The sequence below is a fragment of the Amaranthus tricolor genome, chromosome 2, assembly GCF_026212465.1.
Source record: "Amaranthus tricolor cultivar Red isolate AtriRed21 chromosome 2, ASM2621246v1, whole genome shotgun sequence".
NCBI classification, from domain to species: domain Eukaryota; kingdom Viridiplantae; phylum Streptophyta; class Magnoliopsida; order Caryophyllales; family Amaranthaceae; genus Amaranthus; species Amaranthus tricolor.
This window is the reverse complement of record NC_080048.1, coordinates 31843218-31865819: the sequence shown is the minus strand read 5'-3', so window position 1 is coordinate 31865819 and position 22602 is coordinate 31843218. Positions and strand designations below refer to the sequence as shown.

The 22602-nt window shown below is 31.1% G+C and overlaps 2 protein-coding genes across 2 annotated transcripts; one reads left to right on the top strand and one right to left on the bottom strand.

The window, feature by feature from the left end:
* The first annotated feature begins 484 nt into the window (after positions 1-484).
* Positions 485-5102, top strand: LOC130805153 (rop guanine nucleotide exchange factor 1-like). Its single transcript, XM_057669818.1, has 5 exons — positions 485-1015; positions 1656-1772; positions 1920-2443; positions 3198-3551; positions 4378-5102. Exons 1-5 carry the CDS (start codon positions 715-717, stop codon positions 4801-4803), a joined length of 1722 nt encoding a protein of 573 aa, XP_057525801.1. The 5' UTR covers positions 485-714; the 3' UTR covers positions 4804-5102.
* A 2847-nt stretch (positions 5103-7949) lies between these two features.
* On the bottom strand, positions 7950-17795 carry LOC130805720 (alpha-amylase-like). Its single transcript, XM_057670505.1, has 8 exons — positions 17659-17795; positions 17226-17370; positions 16803-16887; positions 15309-15367; positions 14802-14894; positions 14132-14264; positions 8947-9752; positions 7950-8308 (listed from the first exon to the last, which is right to left on the bottom strand). Exons 1-8 carry the CDS (start codon positions 17793-17795, stop codon positions 8054-8056), a joined length of 1713 nt encoding a protein of 570 aa, XP_057526488.1. The 3' UTR covers positions 7950-8053.
* Positions 17796-22602: the final 4807 nt, after the last annotated feature.

Genomic DNA, 22602 nt, shown 5'->3' with positions numbered 1-22602 from the left:
AACTTTTACTCATTCTATTTCCTCCTTATCTCTCTAAGTTTTAACAGAAAGAAATTTCAAAATTTAAAAAAAAGGAAAATTACGAGTCGCACAAAAAATACGTCTGAACCTAGGTGGAGTCGCACTTTTTGTGCGACTCGTAAATTTTTTTTTTATAATTTTTAATTACATTAAAATAGAAATTACCTCGAGTTTTTGTTAACGACTCCTCTTAGGTTCAATCGCAATTTAGCTCCGATTAATTTTATGTGTACATTTTGTGTTTTTTGAAGTAATAAAGTGTTATTGAGTGAGTTTGAAGTGTTTGATAGAAGTTTTAAAATTTTTAAGTCCAAAGACATTTTCAACAATTTTTTAAATTAATTTAAAATAAGAATGACAATAAAATAAAAAGAATGGTGAAAAATAAGAATCTGGCCAGAAAAAAGGGGTACAAGATAAACCCCACAACACTGACAAATTAAAGCCAAAGCAATTCACTGAATTCAGTACCTTAAAGTGGGACCCACTTCACATTCCCTTTTCCTTTTCCTTTTCCTTTTCTGTCTTCCTCCATTATCATCATTCCTGCTCTTGTCCCCTTCTTCACTCTTCCGCTACACCAATAAAACTCCACAGTCCACACCTTTTATCCTCTACATTCATCCTCACTCAATTTACAATGCACCCCTGATACTCAACTTTTCTACATCATTAAATCACAATTTTAACCATATGATGAGTGCTTCATCTGAAGATGGGTATGATCACAGAGATGGCACAGGAAGTTACTGTTTAAGTGCTGATATAAGTGAATCAGAAAGTTCTAGTAGCTTCTCTCTTCTAAGATTTGACCCTGATGCTGATGCTGATGTTCCTTCTACTTCTACATCTTCTCCTGCTGTTTTTCAACGTCATAATATTGGAAACTTTAATTTTCCAACAACCCATTTTGTTTTTCCGGAATTTTCTGGGAAAGATGTTGTCCGTTGGGATGATTCTAATCCTTCTAAATCTGAAGACTCTGATTTATCTGGTACTTATTCCTCTCTCATTTTTATTTTTAATTTTTTTTTTTAACTATTTTTGTTTAATTTCTTAGAAATGTTGTTGACTCATTTTAACGGATTTACGCAATATACAAGGTTGTATTTTCTAGGATAATAAATTATTAGTATAAGATTTGATTTTCTAATGGTATTTTCTAATTTTTTTATGTAAGTATTTCTAATTTTGGATGCAGTTTGTTTTGTTTGGATTTTTGAAGAATTTTGTAAACATGAAGCGTTACTAAAAAAGATTTAGGGTGTGTTTTGGCAAAACTAGCTTATTGGATATTTTTTTCTTATTTTCATATAGAGGGTTATTTAACCATTAAATGTTAATATTGGTAAATTAGCAATTAATAAAATTCAACTATTTATCAGCTGTGATGATAATGTAATTTTCATGTCTTTAGAAATTACGCTGCAAAATTTATGTAAAATTATTAAAATGAGGAATTGATTAAATTTATTATTTATTACAATTCTAATTACTGTTTGTCTACTTTGTATTTTAAAAATTAGTTATTGTAACGTTTGGGTCTTAGATAATTTAAAAAGAAAAGTTTGGGTCTTGGCTAAAATAGTAAACTTTTTTCTGGGTTTTGATTATGTTCTTGGTGATGTCAACAGAAGTAGAGATGATGAAGGAAAGGTTTGCAAAATTGTTAGTTGGTGAGGATATGTCTGGTGGTGGTAAGGGTGTTTGTACTGCACTTGCTGTATCAAATGCTATTACTAATCTTGCTGGTAAATTACTAACTTTAAATTTTCAATTTTTCAAAGGGAAAATCGTCAGAAACAATCTAGAAATATCTTTTTGCTTTTCTAAATCTGGGCTTAAATTAAAAATTTAGTTAATAATGTCTGATTTTGGTGTGTTGTTGAAACTGGTAGCTACTGTTTTTGGGGAATTATGGAGACTAGAGCCTTTATCAACTCAAAGGAAGAAAATGTGGCGTCGAGAAATGGATTGGTTGTTATGTGTGAGTGACTTCATTGTTGAATTAGTCCCTTCAATGCAAGAATTTCCGGGTGGAGGCTCATTTGAGGTCATGGCAACGAGACCGAGATCCGATTTGTATGTAAATTTGCCTGCTCTCAAGAAATTAGATGCTATGTTGCTTAGTATCCTTGAAGGGTTTAAGGAGACCGAGTTTTGGTATGCTGACCGTGAGAGTGATGATCGAGATCCACTTAAGACTGTAGCATGTAATGGTCGGCTATCTGTTCGACAGGAGGATAAATGGTGGTTGCCATGTCCGAAAGTTCCGCCTCATGGGTTATCCGAGGATGCGAGGAAGAGGTTGCAACAGTGTAGGGATTGTACGAACCAGATTCTTAAGGCAGCTATGGCTATTAATACTAGTGTCATCTCGGAGATGGAGATTCCTTGTGCTTATTTAGAGTCCTTGCCTAAGGTAAAATGGCTTATAGTTTACCATGTTTCATGATAATCATTTAGCTGTTATGAATGGCTTATTCCTTGTGTTTATTTTAGAGTCTTGGTAAAAATTTAAAAATAATGTGCATTTTTTATTTATGTGAAGCTGAAGCAATGTTTGTTACTAAGGGTAATCGGAAACTACCTTTTTGTTACCATTTACAAAGTTAAAGTTGCGTACATCCGACTCCTTCGAATCCCGCCTAGGTGGGAGCCATTTAATGGCGTGAGGTGATGTAATGTTGTTTTATCTATTCTATAGAGTCGAGTAACTGATGTTTTGTTGGTCAGCTGTCTTGCTATGGATTATATTGTGGGGGTGTTTGGCAATTGTTTGTTGGCTCTTTTAGTTGGCATGTTTGACTATTTGAAAATGTTGCTGTTTTTGTTGGCTTTTAAGCTAGCCGAAAAAAGCAGTTATTTATGAAGATGTTTGGTAAATTAGGTATTGGTTGTTGGCTATTTATTAGAGAAAAAGTGGTCCACAAGCCAAAAGCCAAAAGCCAATATAAAAAGCTAACTTGAGTAGCTTTTTTATTTTAGCTTAAAGCTCTTTACTAAAATTTTTTTTTGGCTGTTTGACCAACCAACAAGCTAAATGCCAAAAGTCAACCAAAAAGCTAATATAAATGCAACAACCAAACACCGCCTACATGGATTCCTTTTTTCTATTGTTGAAGAGCTATTTGTTTGGAAATTTTTATCACGCTAAGTACACTTTACGTTGGCAGAATGGTAAAGATTGTCTAGGAGAGATCATTTACCGTTACGTAACTGCAGAGATCTTCACACCAGAATGTCTCCTTGATTGCCTAGATTTATCTTCAGAACATCATATTCTGGAAATCGCGAATAGAATTGAGGCAGCTGTTCATGTTTGGAGACTTAAAGATCAAAGGAAACATGCAGGTCGCTCCAAAAGTAAACGACCATCATGGGGTGGCAAGGTTAAAGGGATTGTCACCGACAATGACAAAAATCAGGTTCGTGCTCGACGAGCTGAGACTCTTTTAAGGTGTCTGAAGATTCGGTTTCCTGTGTTGCCACAGACAGCATTAGATATGAGCAAGATTCAGTATAACAAGGTACTTATAAGGCTCCATTTATTCTTTTGTTAGTACTGATTAGGATTTCTGGGTTAGTAACTTGTTGCTTCTCTTTGCTATTGAAGGTGCCTCTTAAATTAGTAACAGGTTTTTATGTGTATAGTGTATACTGCTTAAAATGGCTGCAAAATGCGCTTTAAAAATGGTAGAAATTTGGTTATTTGTTGGCCACATGTAGGGTTGTTCAACGGGTTGGGCCCCCATTTTGAGCCCTTATCCGGCCCATTTTTATAAGGGCTTTGTAATGTCCGGGTTAAAAATAGGTCAAGCCAAAAACAGGCTCTAATACAAATAAAATGGAGTGAGCTATAATAGGGTCTAATAAGGCCGGAAACGGGTCTTTATAAATAGAAAAAACGAGCTCTACTACAATTATTATAAATGACAATGCCAATGGGGATTATCAACGTTTCTACAATTTAATAATCATAAACAATAATTTAATTATTATAAATTGATCAATGGGGATAATAATAATTTTTATTTATGAACATGAGTCGGGCCGGCCTTTTCAAGTCTGGACCAAATAAAGCCCATATTAAAATTTAAAAGCCCTTGTCCGGTCTGGCCCATATTTACTTAGGCTCGGCCCGGCTTGTATCCGGCCCATTGAACACCCCTAGCCACACGCTTTAGTTTTTTAAAACGGATAAATGACTCTGTAGATAGTTTTGAGTTGGATGCGTACAAGAGTCGTCGTATACTCGAGTTCAGAGATTAAGAAACCATGTTAATACTTCCGTGTGAGTCTATGTTATGTGGATCAATGGCGACGCAGCTGAAGGTCGTTTACTCTGTTGTGCAGGATGTTGGAAAAGCAATCCTCGAAAGCTATTCAAGAGTAACGGAGAGTTTGGCATTTAACATTGTGGCTAGAATCGACGACTTATTATTTGTGGATGATGCTGCTAAACAATCAGCTTCGGAATCCAAATCTGTTTTCTGTAGAGGAGGATTGGGTGGTCTTCCTCTCCAAAAGCAAATGTCACCTAGTCCTTTCTCCATCCGACACTCCCCTTACGGTTCACCTTTTGCTACCCCGAGCTTCTGTGTGACCCCTACTCTCGGCAGTCCTGGAAGATCACTTACGACTCTTCGTAAAATGAACCTTAAAGCAGCCGAAAATGTGAAAACCGAAAAGGCACTCTCGCAAGAGTTTGAGAAGATTTGGGCGCATCCAGGGAACCTGAGTTCAAGGAAGGCATCCGGAGATGCTCCCGAGAGAGACTGACAACCTAAAAAATGGCCCTCAGATACACTCGGATAATAGCCAAGTCGTAACTTTCATATCTTGTAAAAATTCTAGCAGTAGCTCATTTGTGTAGCAAGTTTCTTTTATGTGCAAAGTTATATTAAGGCATCTATTTTTGCAGTTTGCACCTTGAAATGTTTTCCTTTTAGTATTTGTCTATTACTAAAAATAGAATGTTAAGGTTTAGTTGTTTAGTAGGAGTACTTTCTATTTTTGGTAGGAATACGGAGTTTATAAGAACTATGACTTGATTATTGAGCACTCTGTTCATTGATTCAGATTTCAATCCATCGATAGTGGTAAATAAATGACAATAACATATCATTTCTCCGCTTTATGTTGGGCAACATCTATGTCAATATCTCTGCTAACACAAATTTATCCTCCTATTTTTATGCATTTAAGCAACTCTTTCTGGGATCGACATTGAAAGGATCGCTTTAAGAATCCTAAGTAACTATATTCTAGATGAAAGGTTGAATAAGTATAATAGGTTTTTGCAAATTGCATTTCAAGGTCATGATGAAATTCTTCATGTATTTTTGACTACACACTTAAGAACTACTTTTTCGGGTTTTTTTGTTTGTCTATAAGAAACTAAGAAATGAACAAAGTTAATGCAGAAATAAAAAATTGGGACAAAATAACATATGTAAGGACTCCAATCCTAAATAGGATTTACGTCTTCACCTTCGACTTCGAGTTTCTCTCAAACCCTTGGATTTCCAATGCTTACTCTTCTTTATCACTGATTGGCCTTCTTGTAGGTTAGGCACTAGCTGAAAGAAAGTCTGTAATCCTCTATGCTGAATACCCTTGGCCGGGCAAAGTACCAAAGCACTCACCAAGTAACTAAAAAAGTAACTCTAATAATAGTAACACTATCACTATCAGTTCTACAATACTTAACAAAGCTTAAAATGAAGTAATCTTAAAAACTATTTTGCAGTTTTTGTGCTTGTCTTTAAAAATTAAGATATAAACAAAGTTAATGCAAAAAAAAAAAAAGACTGAAATAAATTGTGATAAAGCAATGTATGCGATGAATTCAATCCTCAAAAGTATTTACGTCTCCACCTTTGGATATCTCTCCAACCCTTAGGATTTCTCATGTGGGGCTTGAACTTGATCTCATGCTCCCACGCCATTTTTTCATTGTATTGCACACCATTAAGAAAAATATAAATCTTATTAATGCATATAACATCAAAAAAAATTAGGAAATATAGCACTAAAATGCAATTGGTCAACTTTAAAATACCTTTTTAACGTGGATTTGAGAAGTATCTGGCAAGGTCGGAGTTGACACAAAAAATCAAATTGATATACAATATGCGTCAAAGAAAATATAAATAGGAGCGACCAATAATGCGTACTATAAAAATGAATTCAAGTCAATAAAGGAAAACATGAGAACTTAGATAAAATAACAAAAGACATCGCATGTTAGGATTAAAACATATCTTCAAATTATAGAGCCAAAATAAACTAGTGTCCAACTCTAATTGACTTTTTCAAACTTTGCTCAAAATATTTCTTCAACCCGGCCGGGTTTGTTCCACAAATCATTTCCAAACATGACCATCTAACTTTTAAAAACAGGCTTACTATTTTACAAATCCTCATAAATTGCACTAAACTTTCAAATAATGTTATGTTAGACAATAAATCTAATCAATTAATCAATAATTATGAGTGCAAATATATATTACCTCATGAAGACTAGCACTTCATTGCTCAATTTCATGAGGAATTTTCTTAAATTATTAATAAAATTGTTTACATTGTTGTAATACTGGAAAACGGTATTTAAACATTCAAATTAATTAAAATTTGCTTAAATCATTTGATAAACTAAATATTATCATAAATTTTTTGGAGTTTCAACTTGTTTTCGATTAAAAATTGGTTTGGATTTACAACAGTTCGTTAAAAAAATAGTTCGTGTTTACACCAGTTTGATTAAAAATCGGTTTGGGTTAAGTCGGAGTTAGCCGGATCAGTTCAGTTTCGTACATGATTCGGGTCAGATATGACGCGGTTTGATCACTATTAGGTTCGGGTAAATACGGTTAACGGTTATATGTCGGTTGTAAAAATCGGTTGCAGTTAGGCTTCAGTTTTCTCATTTTCGATTGTCAACTGATTTCGGTGCAACTTTGGTTAGTGTAATGTTAGTTTGATAAAACTCAAAAAGAAACACACTTTTGGTTCGGATAACTTTTAGGTGTGGTTTGGGATTTCAGTTTGGATCATGTTTGAACAACTCTAGTTAGGATTGAGAGAGTATATTTTTGTTTTTATAAAGTTTGTTATTTTCAATATTTTTCGTAGTAAAGAAGATTTCATAACATGCATGCAATTTTCTTAACAAATTTTTTTTTTTTTTTACCAAATATGTACACTTCCTAGCGGTATTGGATGAGAACAAATTTTATATAAAAAATAATATAATAAACATGATCACAATACATAAACATTGTCAAGTAATATTCTAGTTAGATTGTGATCATACTAATTGCAATCATTCGTTATCAATAATCAAGCAGACTATGACAATTTCGATTGACAACAAATCAATTAATTAATGTTTTTTAAAAGATTTGCATCATGTTAAAAAAAGGGAAAGAGTACATTAAGATTGTGAAGGTTTCATAACATGCAATTTTCTTCAAAATTTTCATCATCACATTTTCTAGTGATATTGGATGAGAATAAATAAATTGATATTAATAATTTAATTTTTTGCTTATCTGCTGTGAATAATCCAATTTTAATTATATTATTTTCTAATAATTTAACATTTGTTTTTAGTTCACTGTGAATAATCTAACCTTTATTTTAGTTTGCTAACAGCATATCCTATTATTACCTATTGTTAGCTAATAATACGGTATGTTATGGGCAAATTTATCACAAAGGTTGGATTATTAGAAAAGTAAAATTATTCGCAGCGGATGAATGAAAAGTTAAATTATTAATATCTATTTTTCAATTTTATATTCAAAAGAGTAGAGTAAGCATGATCACAACTAATAAACATTATCAAGTAATTTTCTAACTAGATTGTGATAATGTGATTATTATAACCATTTATTTCCAATAATCAAACAGACCGTGACAATCTTATTTGACAACATATTGATTATTTATTAATAGATTTGCAAGATGTTATAAAAAAAAAAAAGGGTACATTAAAATTCATCATAAATAAAGGAAGGTTAAGATCTTAGGCTTGCTTCTCCCACACACAGTAGTCCTTTCCATAGGTTACAATCTTGTAATTTGATGGAATATGTTGAGCTGTATCAAATTTTGTTCCAATCTTCACTATCATTTTCTGATCAATCATCGCTACATACAAATCTGGATCACTGGCCATTATATTGACATTACTTGTTTCATGCACCCTATTTCTTGTTCTTATTTTTGTTAAATTTATTATTTCTTCCTTCAATCCCCAATCAATGAAGTGGTCATGAAACTGCAACAATGCAATATAATCATCATACTAATTGTAATAACGTTAATTAGCAAAAGCATTATGTTCTGACCACCACAGTCATTCCAAACCCAAGGCAAAATAGACATTTGCCTAATAGGCTACTGCCCAGAGTTAAAAAAGGATCATATACCTCAACTCAGCAATGTTGTCAAGTACTAAAATTGTAACTTTAGTTACACTAACACCTCAACTCATCATGCATATTTCATTAGGTGTAATTTTAACTTACTTAGTACTCTTAGAAAAGTTTAAGTGACATATATCTATCAAATTTTTTTCAAATAAATCTTTTAAAATTTTCAAAAAGCACTCATTAAAGACGAAAATCAACCATCTATAAGTGTATTTATGATCTCATTTTGCATAGGACGCACTAATTGCTAGGAACGACACTTCTAACGACCTTTTTACTATTTTGTTTGGTTGTAATAAAAGACAACAATAATTTTAAATATTTAATTTAATGATTGAGTACCGATTGTAACTGATTTATATTAATTGAAACTTATATTTACTGATTGTAACTGATTTTTATTGATTAAAACTGATTTTTTTCTGATTGTTACTGACTTATTATAATTAATTTTTACTAAAACAAATTTTTATGGATTACTTACTATTGATGGAGTTCCGGGATGAGTAAGAATATAAGCATATCCAAGCATAACTTTATTCGCCGGAAAAGACCAAAGATTTTGACTCGACCCAGTATCATGATTATCAATAAAAGTAACTCCATTTCTAGGAGCAATTCCAATAAGTCCGCTAGGCCTTCCATTAGAATCCTTCATCCTCCACCATTGATCTTCAACAGCAAAATGAAGAATCCCTTTAGTAGTAAAATCAAAAGCCGAAACAACCCCTCCACCGGAATCTCGTATCCACTTCGCTACCTCATTTCTATGCGCATCTTGATTATAATCCGGAGCACCATTAACATAACTAAATGAATCCCATAATTCTCCGACCACAAATTTTGGCTTAGTTTTTTGCACATACAATTTTGTTATGTTAGCCGAATATCCCTTTACAAAATCCAATCGCCAACCATCAAACCCTAATTTGGTTTTAAGCCAATACATCCAATCGATTAAGTCTTTTTGGACCCGCGGGTTTAGGTGATCGATGTCCGGGGCGGGTTCGTATCCGTCTCCGGTGTCCAAATTCCCCGACCCGTCTGAAAATTGGTTATCGTCTCGGCAAATAGCCCATGGACCCCAATCTAAACGATTATCTGAAGTTCCTCCTTCGAAAATGCAGTATATACCTCTTTCATCTTTGTTCTCTGCTGTTCTGTGATTTATTACGATATCAGCCACACTTTTGATCCCTTTTTGACGGAATGTATTTATTAGGCTCTTTAGTTCAATTTGATTTCCGTATTTTGATGCATTCAGATCGTATAATCTTCCCGGCAAATATCCTGAAAATTGACGTGCAAATTTACTTTATTCAAAAGAACTTTTTAAACTAATTAATGTGAGAGTAATTGATGTATAAGTCATTTTCAATATGTCTCTTCATTTTTTTTAATTCAATAAGTTTTTAAAGGAATCTTTTAAAATAATAAGTGTAAGAGAATTAAATGAAAATAAAAAGAAGTCATCAATCACCATTCCTTGTCAACATAATTACATGTTTGCTCAAGCTGAGTGAACAATCTTTGTCCGTATATTTTGATGGGTATGCGTTGTCGCCTTTTTTCCCTCTTCAGACACTGATAATAATTTTTAATGGGTGGGATACACTGAATACAATAACAATGACCCACTACAAAAATAACTCATTTTAGAGACAAAATCGATTTCTGTTTAAACTTGTTAGCGACAAAAATGCTTTGTCGCTAGTTAGTTACAAATAAGGCCACAATCTTTTTGTTGCTAAACTTTTATCCAAATTTTAAATTTGGACTTCTATCCCCTTTCTCATTTCATTCTTCAAACCTATTCATTTTCTTCTCCAACTTTTCTCTACTTACTAAAATTTTCTCCTCCTCTTTATGTCTCACCATTCAATTCGGCGTCTTTCAGGCGATTCCCCGGTGATTTCTCCTTACCTTTCCACATGTAATCTCATACTTTAACTATTTTTTATTGTTGTTGTCGAATTTCATGGCTAATTTTATTCATCGTTCATGTTAATGTTTTATGTTCAAGTACATGACTTTTTTTTGTCTCATTTTGTTCATTTTCATGCTCATATTCATGGGCTTTTTTTAATTTATGTTTACTTTTATGGCTGCCGAAATTTTCATACATTATAAGTAGGGCTGACCCTAACATTTAAAGGGCCCGGGGCGAAATATATATATAATAAGGCCCTTAATATTTTTTTTTAACACAAATAAGAAATTTAATATTTATATAACAATTTATTGACATAGACCTCTCCAACAACTATAGTTTATCGTGAAATTCAATAATTATATAAAATTTTATTAATATAGAATACATTTTCTCTTTAAAATTTTAAAATAATGGAATTTATTATCAAAAGAAATCAACTTTGTCTTTTAAAATTTAAGTTTAGATTAATAAAATTCTAATCGTTAAAAAACTCGATGAGAGGACTTCAAAATACGGAACAAATATGCTAATAATTGTATTAGTTGAGTAATTCAACCCATGCATAAAGAATGTCTCATGTTAGGATCGTTTAACACAATAATTTGTTTAGCCGATGTTGTATAAGACCGTCTTACGGTGAGACAAGTATATTAGTAGAAAAACATATGAAAAAACAATCAAAATTGAATTCTCATTTGTACAGGAAGCTATTTTTTAATTAGTTTGAGCTGACTCAATTAAAATCGTCTCACAGAAAAACGACATCAATAGGAAATTAGTGTAATTTATAATACTAAAATAGGTGTTAATTAAATTAGTCCAATTGGTCTTGATATTTTATACAAAACGGCCCAAAGAAATTGAGCCCATAAACAAGTGAATGAACACGCACTTTCATCCTCCTCTTCATCCCTGTCAAATAACTAGCCCTCGTTAATGGCGGCAGACTTTCATACTCCTACGCTAGATTTCGGGACCCTGGGCAGTGGCCCTACTCGCCCACCTCCAAGGTCGGCCCTGATTGTAAATTTATGTTTATTTCATGGCTGGTTTTGTTTTTTTTTTTTTAAATAAATTTCATAGTTAATTTTTTTTTTTTGAATTTTTATGGCTTTTTTTTTGTAGAATATATAGTTTCTGTTTTTAACATGCAATGTTTTTGATTTTGGCAGAATTTTGTAATTAATTTTTAAGTTATGTGGGTGAACTAGGGAGGTGATCATCATGGTAGGGGTGGTGATATGGAGGAAGCCATGGTGGATCCGGTGGATTCGTGGATTACATAGTTCTAATGGTGGTAGTATTTGATCTACTCATGGTGGTTATTACTAAGTATTTTGTTTAGACGCCATTGATTTTTGTATATATATTAATTTAAACAATAATTTTTGTAATATATATCTACTTTTTGGAATTTTGTATTGTGTATTTTTGATCAATGATTAATTTAATTATATATTAAATTTCTGTTTAATTATTTTTGTTAATTATATATAGGTTTTGACTATTATTTACCAAAAATAATTGAATATTTGTTATTATTGTTAAATAATAATAATAATAATAATAATTACTATTATTATTTAATATTATTTATGTATTTTTTTACAACCCGAAAATTTGCTAGGGACAAATTAGGCGACAAGTTTTTGTTTTTGTGACCAGGCTAGTAACAATTACGTCGAAAAAATATTTTTTTAGCGACGATAAAATTAGCAACAATACGTTTTATTGTCAAAATTATCGCCAAACCCATTTTGTGAAAAATTACGAGACACAACTTCTTTATCGCTACGTAAAAATATGTTTGTGATACATACAATAACTAGATAGATTCCCGTGCCTTTATAAATTATTTAATTTAAAATTTATAATCAATTATATAACTCCTTAATTATGTTGAAACTATAAATGTACAAAATTATTTTATTGAAAGTCTATTTTTTACATGAATAACTAATATTTCATCCGATAATCATCCATTGTAATTAAAAGATATTAAATATCTTAATTGATTGTATTTGGTAAAAGATTAGTAAATAAGGTACATTTTTAAAATTTTTTATAACTAATTAATTAAACTAATCTAATCAGAAAGATATTACATGGTATGCTAAAAAAATTTCCTAATTAGAACTTGAAAACAGCAAAAAAATTTTTACTGTAAAGTCGATACATATCCTAATTGTTTCTACATTAGTATATTGTATATATAATTTACCCCTCTCATCTAAAGCACTAGTCAACCCTTACGGGTATTAATAACTGGAAGCTACGTAACGCTATCCGTCATTACTGCATGCAGAATCTTTCCATGGACAATGATACGTGTGTTTACATGACTTAATAATGACTAGACGAGGATCCTAACAGTTGATGTTTCAATGTAAAAAAATAAATAAATAAATAAATAAAAATACTATAGGGAAAAAAATGGTTTTTCTTTGTTTTTCTTTATATTAATGCATATTGCCTTTATCCTTATGTAAAAAGTCTTTGAAGTGCATTCATCCGCTTACCGAGAAGGAGATATATATTTAATAAGTTGAAATGTGAGGTCAACCATGGTTTTGTTACAACTTATCTATAATTTCAGGGTAACATGTCACATGTTTGATGCGTTAAAAGAAAAGTTTTAATGTTTTTAATGAGAAAAAAGACATGTGAGCAATCACTAAATAAAAATCTTATATAGCTTTTTTTTTAATCACAGGCTCAAGGAAACAAAATGGTAAATATGGAATTCAAGATTTTATCAAAAAAAAACTTGTTTCAATAAAGACAAAGACCCAATTCACTTATTTATATATATATATATATATATATATATATATATATATATATATATATATATATATATATATATATATATATATATATATATATATATATATATATATATATATACACATACACATATATATATATGTACATACACATATATATATGTACATACACACACACATATATATATATATATATATATATATATATATATATATATATATATATATATATATATATATATATATATATTAATTTGGAGCAAATATTTTTTTTCTAATTATTCAAAGGAAATTTTCATTGTTAGTTTAATGGAGTAATAAATAATAAAGAAATAAACTAATTGTTACTCAATGTTTTAATTGAAAAAAGTTTTGTAAAACTAATTCTTATTTGAATTGGATCTTGGATCTTGTCTCATCTACAGAGCAAGTGTTACTTTTTATAAAACTTTCTAAGTTCGATTTTCATCTAATCATGTCATATTCTTAGCTTATCATGTAATTAAAAAAATTAGAAAAACTCTATATGGTAATCCTGAATTTTAGGTTTTTCCACGTGGTAGACAAATATTTTTTTAATCCATGTGGTGACCTTGACCTTTGAATTTTTCTACGTGTTAGACAAAAAGAGAAGTTTTTTTGTTAACTTTACGCTAGCTATTTTTACCTTACATAATGGTTTTTTTTCAAAGATAAACGTTGTGATTACCCTAATTGACCACATATTTCGAAATTCAGTCAAAATAAGTACTTAATTTAACAAAAACTAAACATTTTATTTACCACATAGGAAAGTTGAAAACACAAAATCACTATGTAAATTTAAAAAAATATTTATAAAAAAAGCTAAAAATTTCAGGATAACCACCTAAAATATCAAAAAAGTAAATATTTCTTACAATGAAATTTTTACTTGATCATCAAAAACTTCGGTGCAAAAGAAATTATACCTTGCGGTGAAACTGAATGACTTGGTGGAGGAAGCCACACATGAGTTACACCAGCTCTAGCCAAATCATCAACTAAACTACGTAAATGGTTGTACAATCCTCCTTTCATATTCCATGAATCCCAGTTGAATCCCTGATAACAAAGATATTAATGTTAGGCCGTAACAATTTATCATATAATTATTTTATTGGCCCATTCTGAGCATTGACTTGGAATGTTTTATTAGTGAATAGTGTTACAATGGATAAGATGTACGTAGACAAATTAATTTGATCTCGAACCTTAGAAATACACGAACCTTTGAACTAGCTAATATCTACGTATATTCTATGAGATAATATATGTTCGTAAAAGATAAAGTATGATAATGATTCATGGAAGTTTATTCTGTATGTATTAGTCATAGCTATAGTCATCAACTCAGTATCTCGCATATATTGTACTCCGGAGAAAGAAAGTAGCGGACAAACCATACCCTTACCCCTCCAAGGAAAGGGCAAAGAGGAATGTGCGCACCTACTCAATGCAAATAATCCCTAAAAGGATTAGCCCTGCAAAGAGAGAAAGATGAATGAAATATATCTCACTTAGGAAGACACCTATAACTAACAAATCACATTAAAATCGTAACAAGGTCATAATAGTATTGGTAAATGATAATGGACACACCTGAAACAACAAAGCAGGAGTAGCAAGATTATATAGGAGAGAAAGGGACAGAAAAAGATAGAAGAAATTGGGAAAATTGAAGCACTTCATAATCTTTAGAGTTTAAAATATAGAAATTTATGTTGATTCTATTATTATTATTTTTGCATGAAGAATTATATATATAGAGGCGAAAAATGTGAAGATAAGAATGGAGAACGTACATCGGTGCAAACAAAATCAAAATGGATAATCTTTGGGCAGCCACATTAATTGACGAGTTGCATGATGAGCCAAATTAAAGTAGTTTCCTTCACTCAAAAGTTTTTCATCCATTAAATTTATGATTATCACTTAAGTGTTTTTGTCAAGAAATGCAATATAGGCTAGCCAAAGGTACTTCAAAGGACCTTGTTCTTGAGTACGGTTCTTTTCTTTTTTAGTAGAGAGAAAAGTTTTTCCTTTTTAAGGAGCGATAGGGTGCAGATATAGCAGGTGCGATTTTAGGGTATAGAGTGCCACATGTACAGAGCCCTTCAAATTAAAGGGCTTCAGCCATATATGAAAAATCATATTAGAATAACATACTAATAAGATAAAGCAAGTTGTTACAGTTTTATTTAACATATCAATTGCCATATAATCAAATGCTATTGTTTGTATTTTTTTTCTTGTTTTTTTCTTTTATTTTGTATTCCCAAGTATCTTCTCTTATGTCATTTAAGTTTCACCTATTTATGAATCATCAACAATCACCATCTTATCATCTCAAAAGAATAAAAAATCAATATCTTAATTTCTAAAAATAATCAACATCTTAATTTTTAATTTTTCGATCCTTCAAACGTTTATACTTGATATTATTAGCTACTAATTCATCAATTTTTTCTCCCTTCATAATATTATGGAGGTGAATGTAATTCTTAAATAACTTTTTTTTATTATATAGTAGGCTGAGGAAAATAAAGGGGTGAATGAGAATTAAATCTAGAACCTTATCTGAAAAAAGTGATACTTACTCCAACTGTGACAAAAATCAATTTTCAATGTTTATTTATAAAACTAATTTTATGTAATTAGAAATTGTATTGAGTTTTTTTTATTTAATTACAATACTTAAAATCAAAATTAAGATGAGTTTAAGAAAATCGCTCTTTTTAATTAATAAAAAAATTAATTTCTAAAATTCATTAAAAATAAACAGAATCTCAATTAACTTTTCTCTACCCCGAGATTTTGGTACATGATTATGAATAGGCTTCTCATAAGCATTGACTAATTAAGTATTTTAACTATGCAAGGGAACATATATGTCACAATCTTAAATAAAAGTTAATTGTTGAAAACCTTTGATTAACGTACTCCCTCCATTTCTAAGTAATATTAAAAATTGATACAAGTATTAAGAATTGGTAGGAACCACTAAATTGCGTGGATAAAATTAAAAGTGAGAGAACATAAGAAAAATGTGTGGAGATAAAGATAAAGATTGATTCTACTGATGAGAAAAAATGGAAAGAAAAAATGAGGAGGGAGATTGATGAAATTGAAGAGAGAATGAGGAGAGTGAAGTGGTTATTGTTGAAGCTTGAATGTATTGGAAAAAGAATGAAGATGAGAAGGTGATAGAAAGGAGTTAACTAGGGTTAAGTAGATTGGGCTAGTGATGGTTTAAGATAAATAAAGGAACTAGGTCGGAAAATATAAAGCCCGTGATGAACTTCAGTTTTGTCGACCAATCCATATCAGAAGTCAAAAAAGCACAATAACTCATTTGTCATCGCAAAATCCGTCGCAATTTTTAATAACCACGATGAACATATATTCTATTGCAGTTGTGTCGTTACTATTTGAGCATTTCCTTGTAGTGTCCTTTTGCTTCTCAACCAACGGGGTATTAGTAATCGTAGGTACTAATTATAAAATGGAAAGTATATATAATCTACTAACACAATTTGACCCATCAACATATTTACTAACATCACTAACAACTAACCGTAAAAACTAAAAAAAATAACTTACTTAGAATTATTGGGTATGCAATGCATGTCTTCCTCATATACATGGGTGGATCCACGTGTCCAACAACCTGTGGGTTGTGAGGGCACTGCATTTAAAAAATGAATAAGCACCTAACTACAATAGGATTTGAACCTACAACCCGTGGGTTGTGAGGCAATTCTCAAACCAACTATGCTATTTAATTTTCTTTTCAAATTAGGGATTTGAATTGCATTTAATATGTGTTTAGTTGTCCAACAAAGCTTGCATTTCCTACCCCTTTCACCCTGGCTTATTAATCATATCTCGGCTTTACCCATTTCTAAATCAAGTCCTGACCTTATAGTTTGTAACCTTTCCTTAGGGAAGTTTTTCAACTCCCATGATCTCTACTCCTTCCTCCATCAATCTAAAACACCACTGCCCACAACCTTTAGTTGGAACCTGATTTGGAAAATACAATGTCCCCCTAAAATTTCTATCTTCCTTTGGCAAATAGCATGGGATGCTCTCCCTACAAGATGCACTCTCTACCACCGCTCCATCCTCCATACTTCCGACTTCCCCTCTTGCCCTTCTCCGGTTGAAACTTCAATCCATTGCCTCAGGTACTGCTTAGTAGCTAAAGAGTTTTGGATACTTTGCTTTTCCGCCTTAGCTGAAAATTTTTTCACCCTTGAGCTTTCTGCTTGGTTAGATTTAAACCTCAGGTCCTCTTTTTACTTCAACTCTATTCCTTGGCCAACTTGGTTCAACTTTGCCATTTGGACCTTGTGGACTCGACAGAATAGCATGGTTTTTTCCAAATCTAATCCCCCAATTTCCCTTTCTTTCAACCACACAAAAGCCTCTGCTCTAAGCTTCTTCTTTTTCCAACCTTTTCAGGGGCACCCTGACTCTAACCCTCTCGCACCTCTTGACTCTGCCCCTACCTAGGGTTTGCTTATTCAAATAGATGCTTCCTTCCTTCCAACCTCCAACCTTTGCATCATTGGGGTTGTCTACTTCTCTCATATAGGGTCTTAGCACTCTTTTTTTGTCCTCTCTGCTAGGGCTCTTGATGCTAACATAGCGGAAATCTTGCTATTATTTCTGGTTTTATAGTGGCTGATTTTCTCTCTTGGACTGAGTTTTTTATCATTTCAAACTCCAAAGTAGCAGTGGACAATTTGATAGGTTTTCTCCTATTAAGGACAAATATTCCTTATTTGGCACATTTTGTAGGGATCTCGCGAGCTGGAATCTGAAGAAGAAAGAGTGTCATGTTCGCAGACAGGAAGTTCGCATTGCGGAATGTCTTTTCCAGCAAGTGTGAACGAAGATTCCGCAGTAGCTTAGGCTCACCGCCTCCCCGATCGTAAGAGACGTTGCTACTATTTTTGATTTCAGTTAGATGTATCTGTGTCATGATGTATCTTTAGATAGTTTATTTGCTTCAGTGTTCTCTCCTCCTCCACCTACTACTAAGGATAATGAAAATTGTTATTTCGCTTTTGATGTACCCTAACTATTTTTAGCTTTATAATATTTTACTTTATTTCCCAAAAAAAGTTCAATTAGATGCAATTACAACTTTTAATACCTATTTAAAACTTAATTAATCTTTCTTAAATATCTTTTTTTTTACAGTTTTAAAATACATCCAATTGAAAACAATTTATATTTATGATTATTTTTTTATTGAATTTTATTTATTAATTGTGATCCCACTAAGTTTCAATTCTGGATCCGCCATTACATTTATATACATGGGAATGTTTGATCCATCTTATACTAATATCCTCAATAAAATGACTTGAATAAACCAATAGTAAAAACATAAACATAACATTAGCCCACCTACTAACCGCTAAGTTCTGCAAAATAGTTTGTTGATTGCCATTGAAGCAAACTTTAATTACCATCATCCTTGTGGAGGGTAGAACCAGAAAAATAAACAAAAAACATCCATAATTTAAACAATACAATCACATGCGTTAAAAAATTCATTGAACAACGATTGATTCAATAGGTGCTCCAGAGGCTACTTTTTTGAAATATTTATCATTTTTAAATTGTAATAAACAAATATCAATCATTAATTCACTATGAATTACAACCTAAAACAAAAAACTAAAGAAAACTTGGAACTAAGTCTAAATCGTATTCAATTTCAAAGCTATAGTATATTAGTAATTTAGTATTCAAAATAACATTAGTATTTAATGATTTATATTCAAAGAAAACAAAGTAACTAATTAAGCCTAAGTAAGCCAAGTAACTAAGAGAAGTAGAAAACGATAATGAATGATTGAATTTACTAATTAAACTTTAAATAACCTAATCTGATTGATTAATTCAATACCTTGTAGACTAATGTATAGACATATAGTGAATCGGTGAATACTGAATAGAATAAGACTATAAGAGGCGGTACAGACTCCAGATGCTTTGCGGAACCGTAACTGAAGACAAGAATAGGCTAGACTCTAGAGGCGGCAGGCGCAGCAGAAGGATGAAGAAGAGAGGAGGAACCGAGGAGGCGGAACAACGAAGAGGAGGAGGCGCATCAGTTAACAAAAGAGTTGAGAGTGTGAGGGAAAAAATGGGGTAGGGTTTTCTGAAAACAGAGGAGTGAGGAAAGGCAAGGAGGAATCAGGTTATTATTGGAAATTCAAAAATAAAAACTGAAAATACAAATTGCTTCAAGGAGGAATCGAACCTGTGATATCCAGCTTAATGTTAAAAGTACATTTACCACCTGATCCACATGATACTCCTGTTCTGTGCTTGTTATAATTTTTATATTCTTTTCAGTGCCTACTCGGATACCCCTTAAATACGCCCCTTGGCCTTGTGTATATAATGACTCAAAAATTATGCTCCTCCTAGGAATCAAAGGCGGGACCTTTCATTTACATGCTGCACATGCTACCGCTAAACTACAAAATTGTTCATGATAGTTACTTGATTTTAGTAAATAAGTCCTATAGCAGGAGCGGCAATCTCGATACATAATTAACATTTAATAATAATGTTTAATACAAAAATATTGTGGAAGTCTCAAAATGTCGAATTGTTAAAAACTTTAAATCATAGAAACTGAAACTGTTTAAAATAAAAGTAAAATATTACATCTGATAAGAAGTATTGTTTGCTCAAAATGAAAAAAAAGATACATCATCATCAAGTCATCAATAAAGGTAGAAAAAAAGGCTAAGTTCTCGATAAATAGTAATTGCTACAGCCTGGATCGGAACCTGAAATTAAATCCTGCAAAATGCTGCCATCCATGATACGGGTGACAGCCGATTGAATCGGTCAGCGCTTAACGCCGAGCATAACTTCCTATCCAGCTCAAAATACGAAAGTTATACGCTACATTTACAAAATAATAATTTAAGTACAAGCTTTTAATTAATTGACACCACTGTATACTTTTATTATATTCTTTTACTATTCCATACTTTTAAGTCATTAAGATACCATTCTCAATCCTGACAGAAGTACGTTACTGCCATTTATACAATTCGGTAATCTTAATACTTCAGCAAGTTCATTTGTTTAATACTCATAATCGTACCATGCATCATAGCATCAATACTAATCAAGTTTATCACTGATCAACAAGCACAACAATATGACATCTGATACATGTAATGCTCTGGTTAGGTGAGGACCATAGTCCTAAACCCAAACCGTGGTGGGAGTCATCACCCCTCCAATACAATTATGCTCGAGCTCTACAGGATAGGTAGCGAATCCCTTGTCTTACACCGCATTTTAAGTGTCGGCCAACACGTCACCGGATTTTACATGTCGGTCCATGGTTCGACATTACCTTACTATCAGGGTCATTCAATCAATATTCATTCACAAAAGTACATCACATTTTTATTACTACAAGTTGACTTTGATTTCACTTTGACCAACCTAGGTAGTAACTTCATTTATTTAATATAATTTTTTAATCATAACGTTCAATTTACCTTTATGTCCTTATATGTTCATTACATAATTATTACACATTAAATTTTATTTATAATATTATTTTAATAGCTCACTAAATTCACACTAATAACTTAATATTCTATTAATAGCCTCCAAATTAGTATTTTCCACAAATAGTTACTAAAATCTATTTCTTTTGAAATTAGTTCCCAAAATCAACATTTCCAACTTTAAACTAATAAACTTTATTCTCTTCTCAAAATCAAATATTCTAATTAAAATTCAAGTTAAAACTGCATTATTTGGATAAATTTTGAAAATTATACAAGTTCACCAAAAATCAATATTTTAAGTTTAGAAAAATTTGTAAACTTATTAGGATTATTGCAAAAAATCAACATTCTAGTTGTAAAACAAATAAAACTTATAATTTCACAAAATCAATATTTCTAGTTTTAAAACAAGTCTCACAAAAGTCAGTATTTCTAACTATAAAACAAGTAAAACTTGTAATTTCACAAAATTAATATTTCACACATAGTTTGAGTGGCAAGTTTACTAAAATACTTTTACATCATTTTACATAAATTTTGGTCAAATAATTAGCAAATAAAATATTTTGTACTAGATAGTGATTAAAAGTTACTTTTTATTATGAAATCTCATATGTTCAAGAAAAGCACTTTAACAATTAATAACTTATAAAAATTTCTCAAAAATATCTTTTTAAATTGTTATTTTATTATTATCACAAAAATAGCCTGTAATAATTTAAAATAGTAAATTAAACTCTTTTTTTTATATGATAGTGGTCGAATGGCCTATGAGTGTTTTGAGGTCTTTTCACATAAAAGAACGACTTAATTTAATTGATCGTACTGAATCATATATTTAAATAATTAACATAACCAGTTAAAAAAATAAAAAATTTTACGCAATAACGTAGAAAATTACTATTACTTTAAGGATAAACTTTAATCTCAAAATAAAGTATAATAACAACATTCTTAGTATAACCATACTTAATAAAAAAAATATACTCATAAAATAACTTGCTACCTTATAAACTAGTTTGAAGGCTATCATAAACATATTAACAAAAATTCTAATGTAAAGATTCTTAAGTGTAATAACATTCCTAATGTAACAAATAACTCTTAAACATACTCACATTAATTTAAACATAAATTATACTTAATATCATTAGAATATAATTTTGCCCCAAACTTATTACATTGACATACTAAAAATACTTTTAGCATAAACGTACTTAATATAATCTTGATCATAATTCCATTAAACTAACTTTTACTAAAACATATCAACATATTTCATACTTTGCATATTATAAAGTATATATATTATGTAAAATTTCACAAAAAGAGTAGGGTAAGAAGTTATACCATACTAACACCAAGGATTAGAACTAAGTACTAATTAAAAAAATAATTAAAAATAAGACACTTTAAGATAGATAATAATGCTCCAAAGATAATTAATCCAAACTCCCAAATAATGATGATCTTCTAAGCTCACAAAATAAATAAATTTAAACTCCAAAAATAATGATACATTAAGTACCCAAAATAATAACCCAATATGCTCCAAAATGATGATGATTTAAGCTAAATAAAGAGTGTTCAAATTTCTATCTTCTTGAATTTCTTCAACTAATAATAAAGGTATTAAATTAGTAAGATTTTAATGAAAAGAAGATATAAGAAAGAATGTTAAAAAGATTTGATAATGGAGGTGAAAGTGATCTCATGGCAAAGGGGTATTTATAATGGGTTTTGGAAACTTCTAGTTAAGTTGTAGAGTGTTAGGAGTATGGAAAAAGGTTAACATGTGTAAGTGATTTGGATTATGTAAGTATATGTGTAAGAGTTGT

Excerpts from the sequence above, each read along its gene's own strand:
- LOC130805153 (XM_057669818.1), top strand. The coding sequence starts at position 715 with ATGATGAGTGCTTCATCTGAAGATGGGTATGATCACAGAGATGGCACA. Across the intron at positions 2,444-3,197 it reads ATTTAGAGTCCTTGCCTAAG|AATGGTAAAGATTGTCTAGG; the intron begins GTAAAATGGCTT and ends TTACGTTGGCAG. Across the intron at positions 3,552-4,377 it reads GCAAGATTCAGTATAACAAG|GATGTTGGAAAAGCAATCCT; the intron begins GTACTTATAAGG and ends TCTGTTGTGCAG.
- LOC130805720 (XM_057670505.1), bottom strand. The coding sequence starts at position 17,795 with ATGAGAGAAGTAGACAACCCCAATGATGCAAAGGTTGGAGGTTGGAAG. Across the intron at positions 16,888-17,225 it reads CATTGTATTTTCCAAATCAG|TGCCCTCACAACCCACAGGT; the intron begins GTTCCAACTAAA and ends TTTTAAATGCAG. Across the intron at positions 8,309-8,946 it reads ATCCCGGAACTCCATCAATA|TTTCATGACCACTTCATTGA; the intron begins GTAAGTAATCCA and ends GCATTGTTGCAG.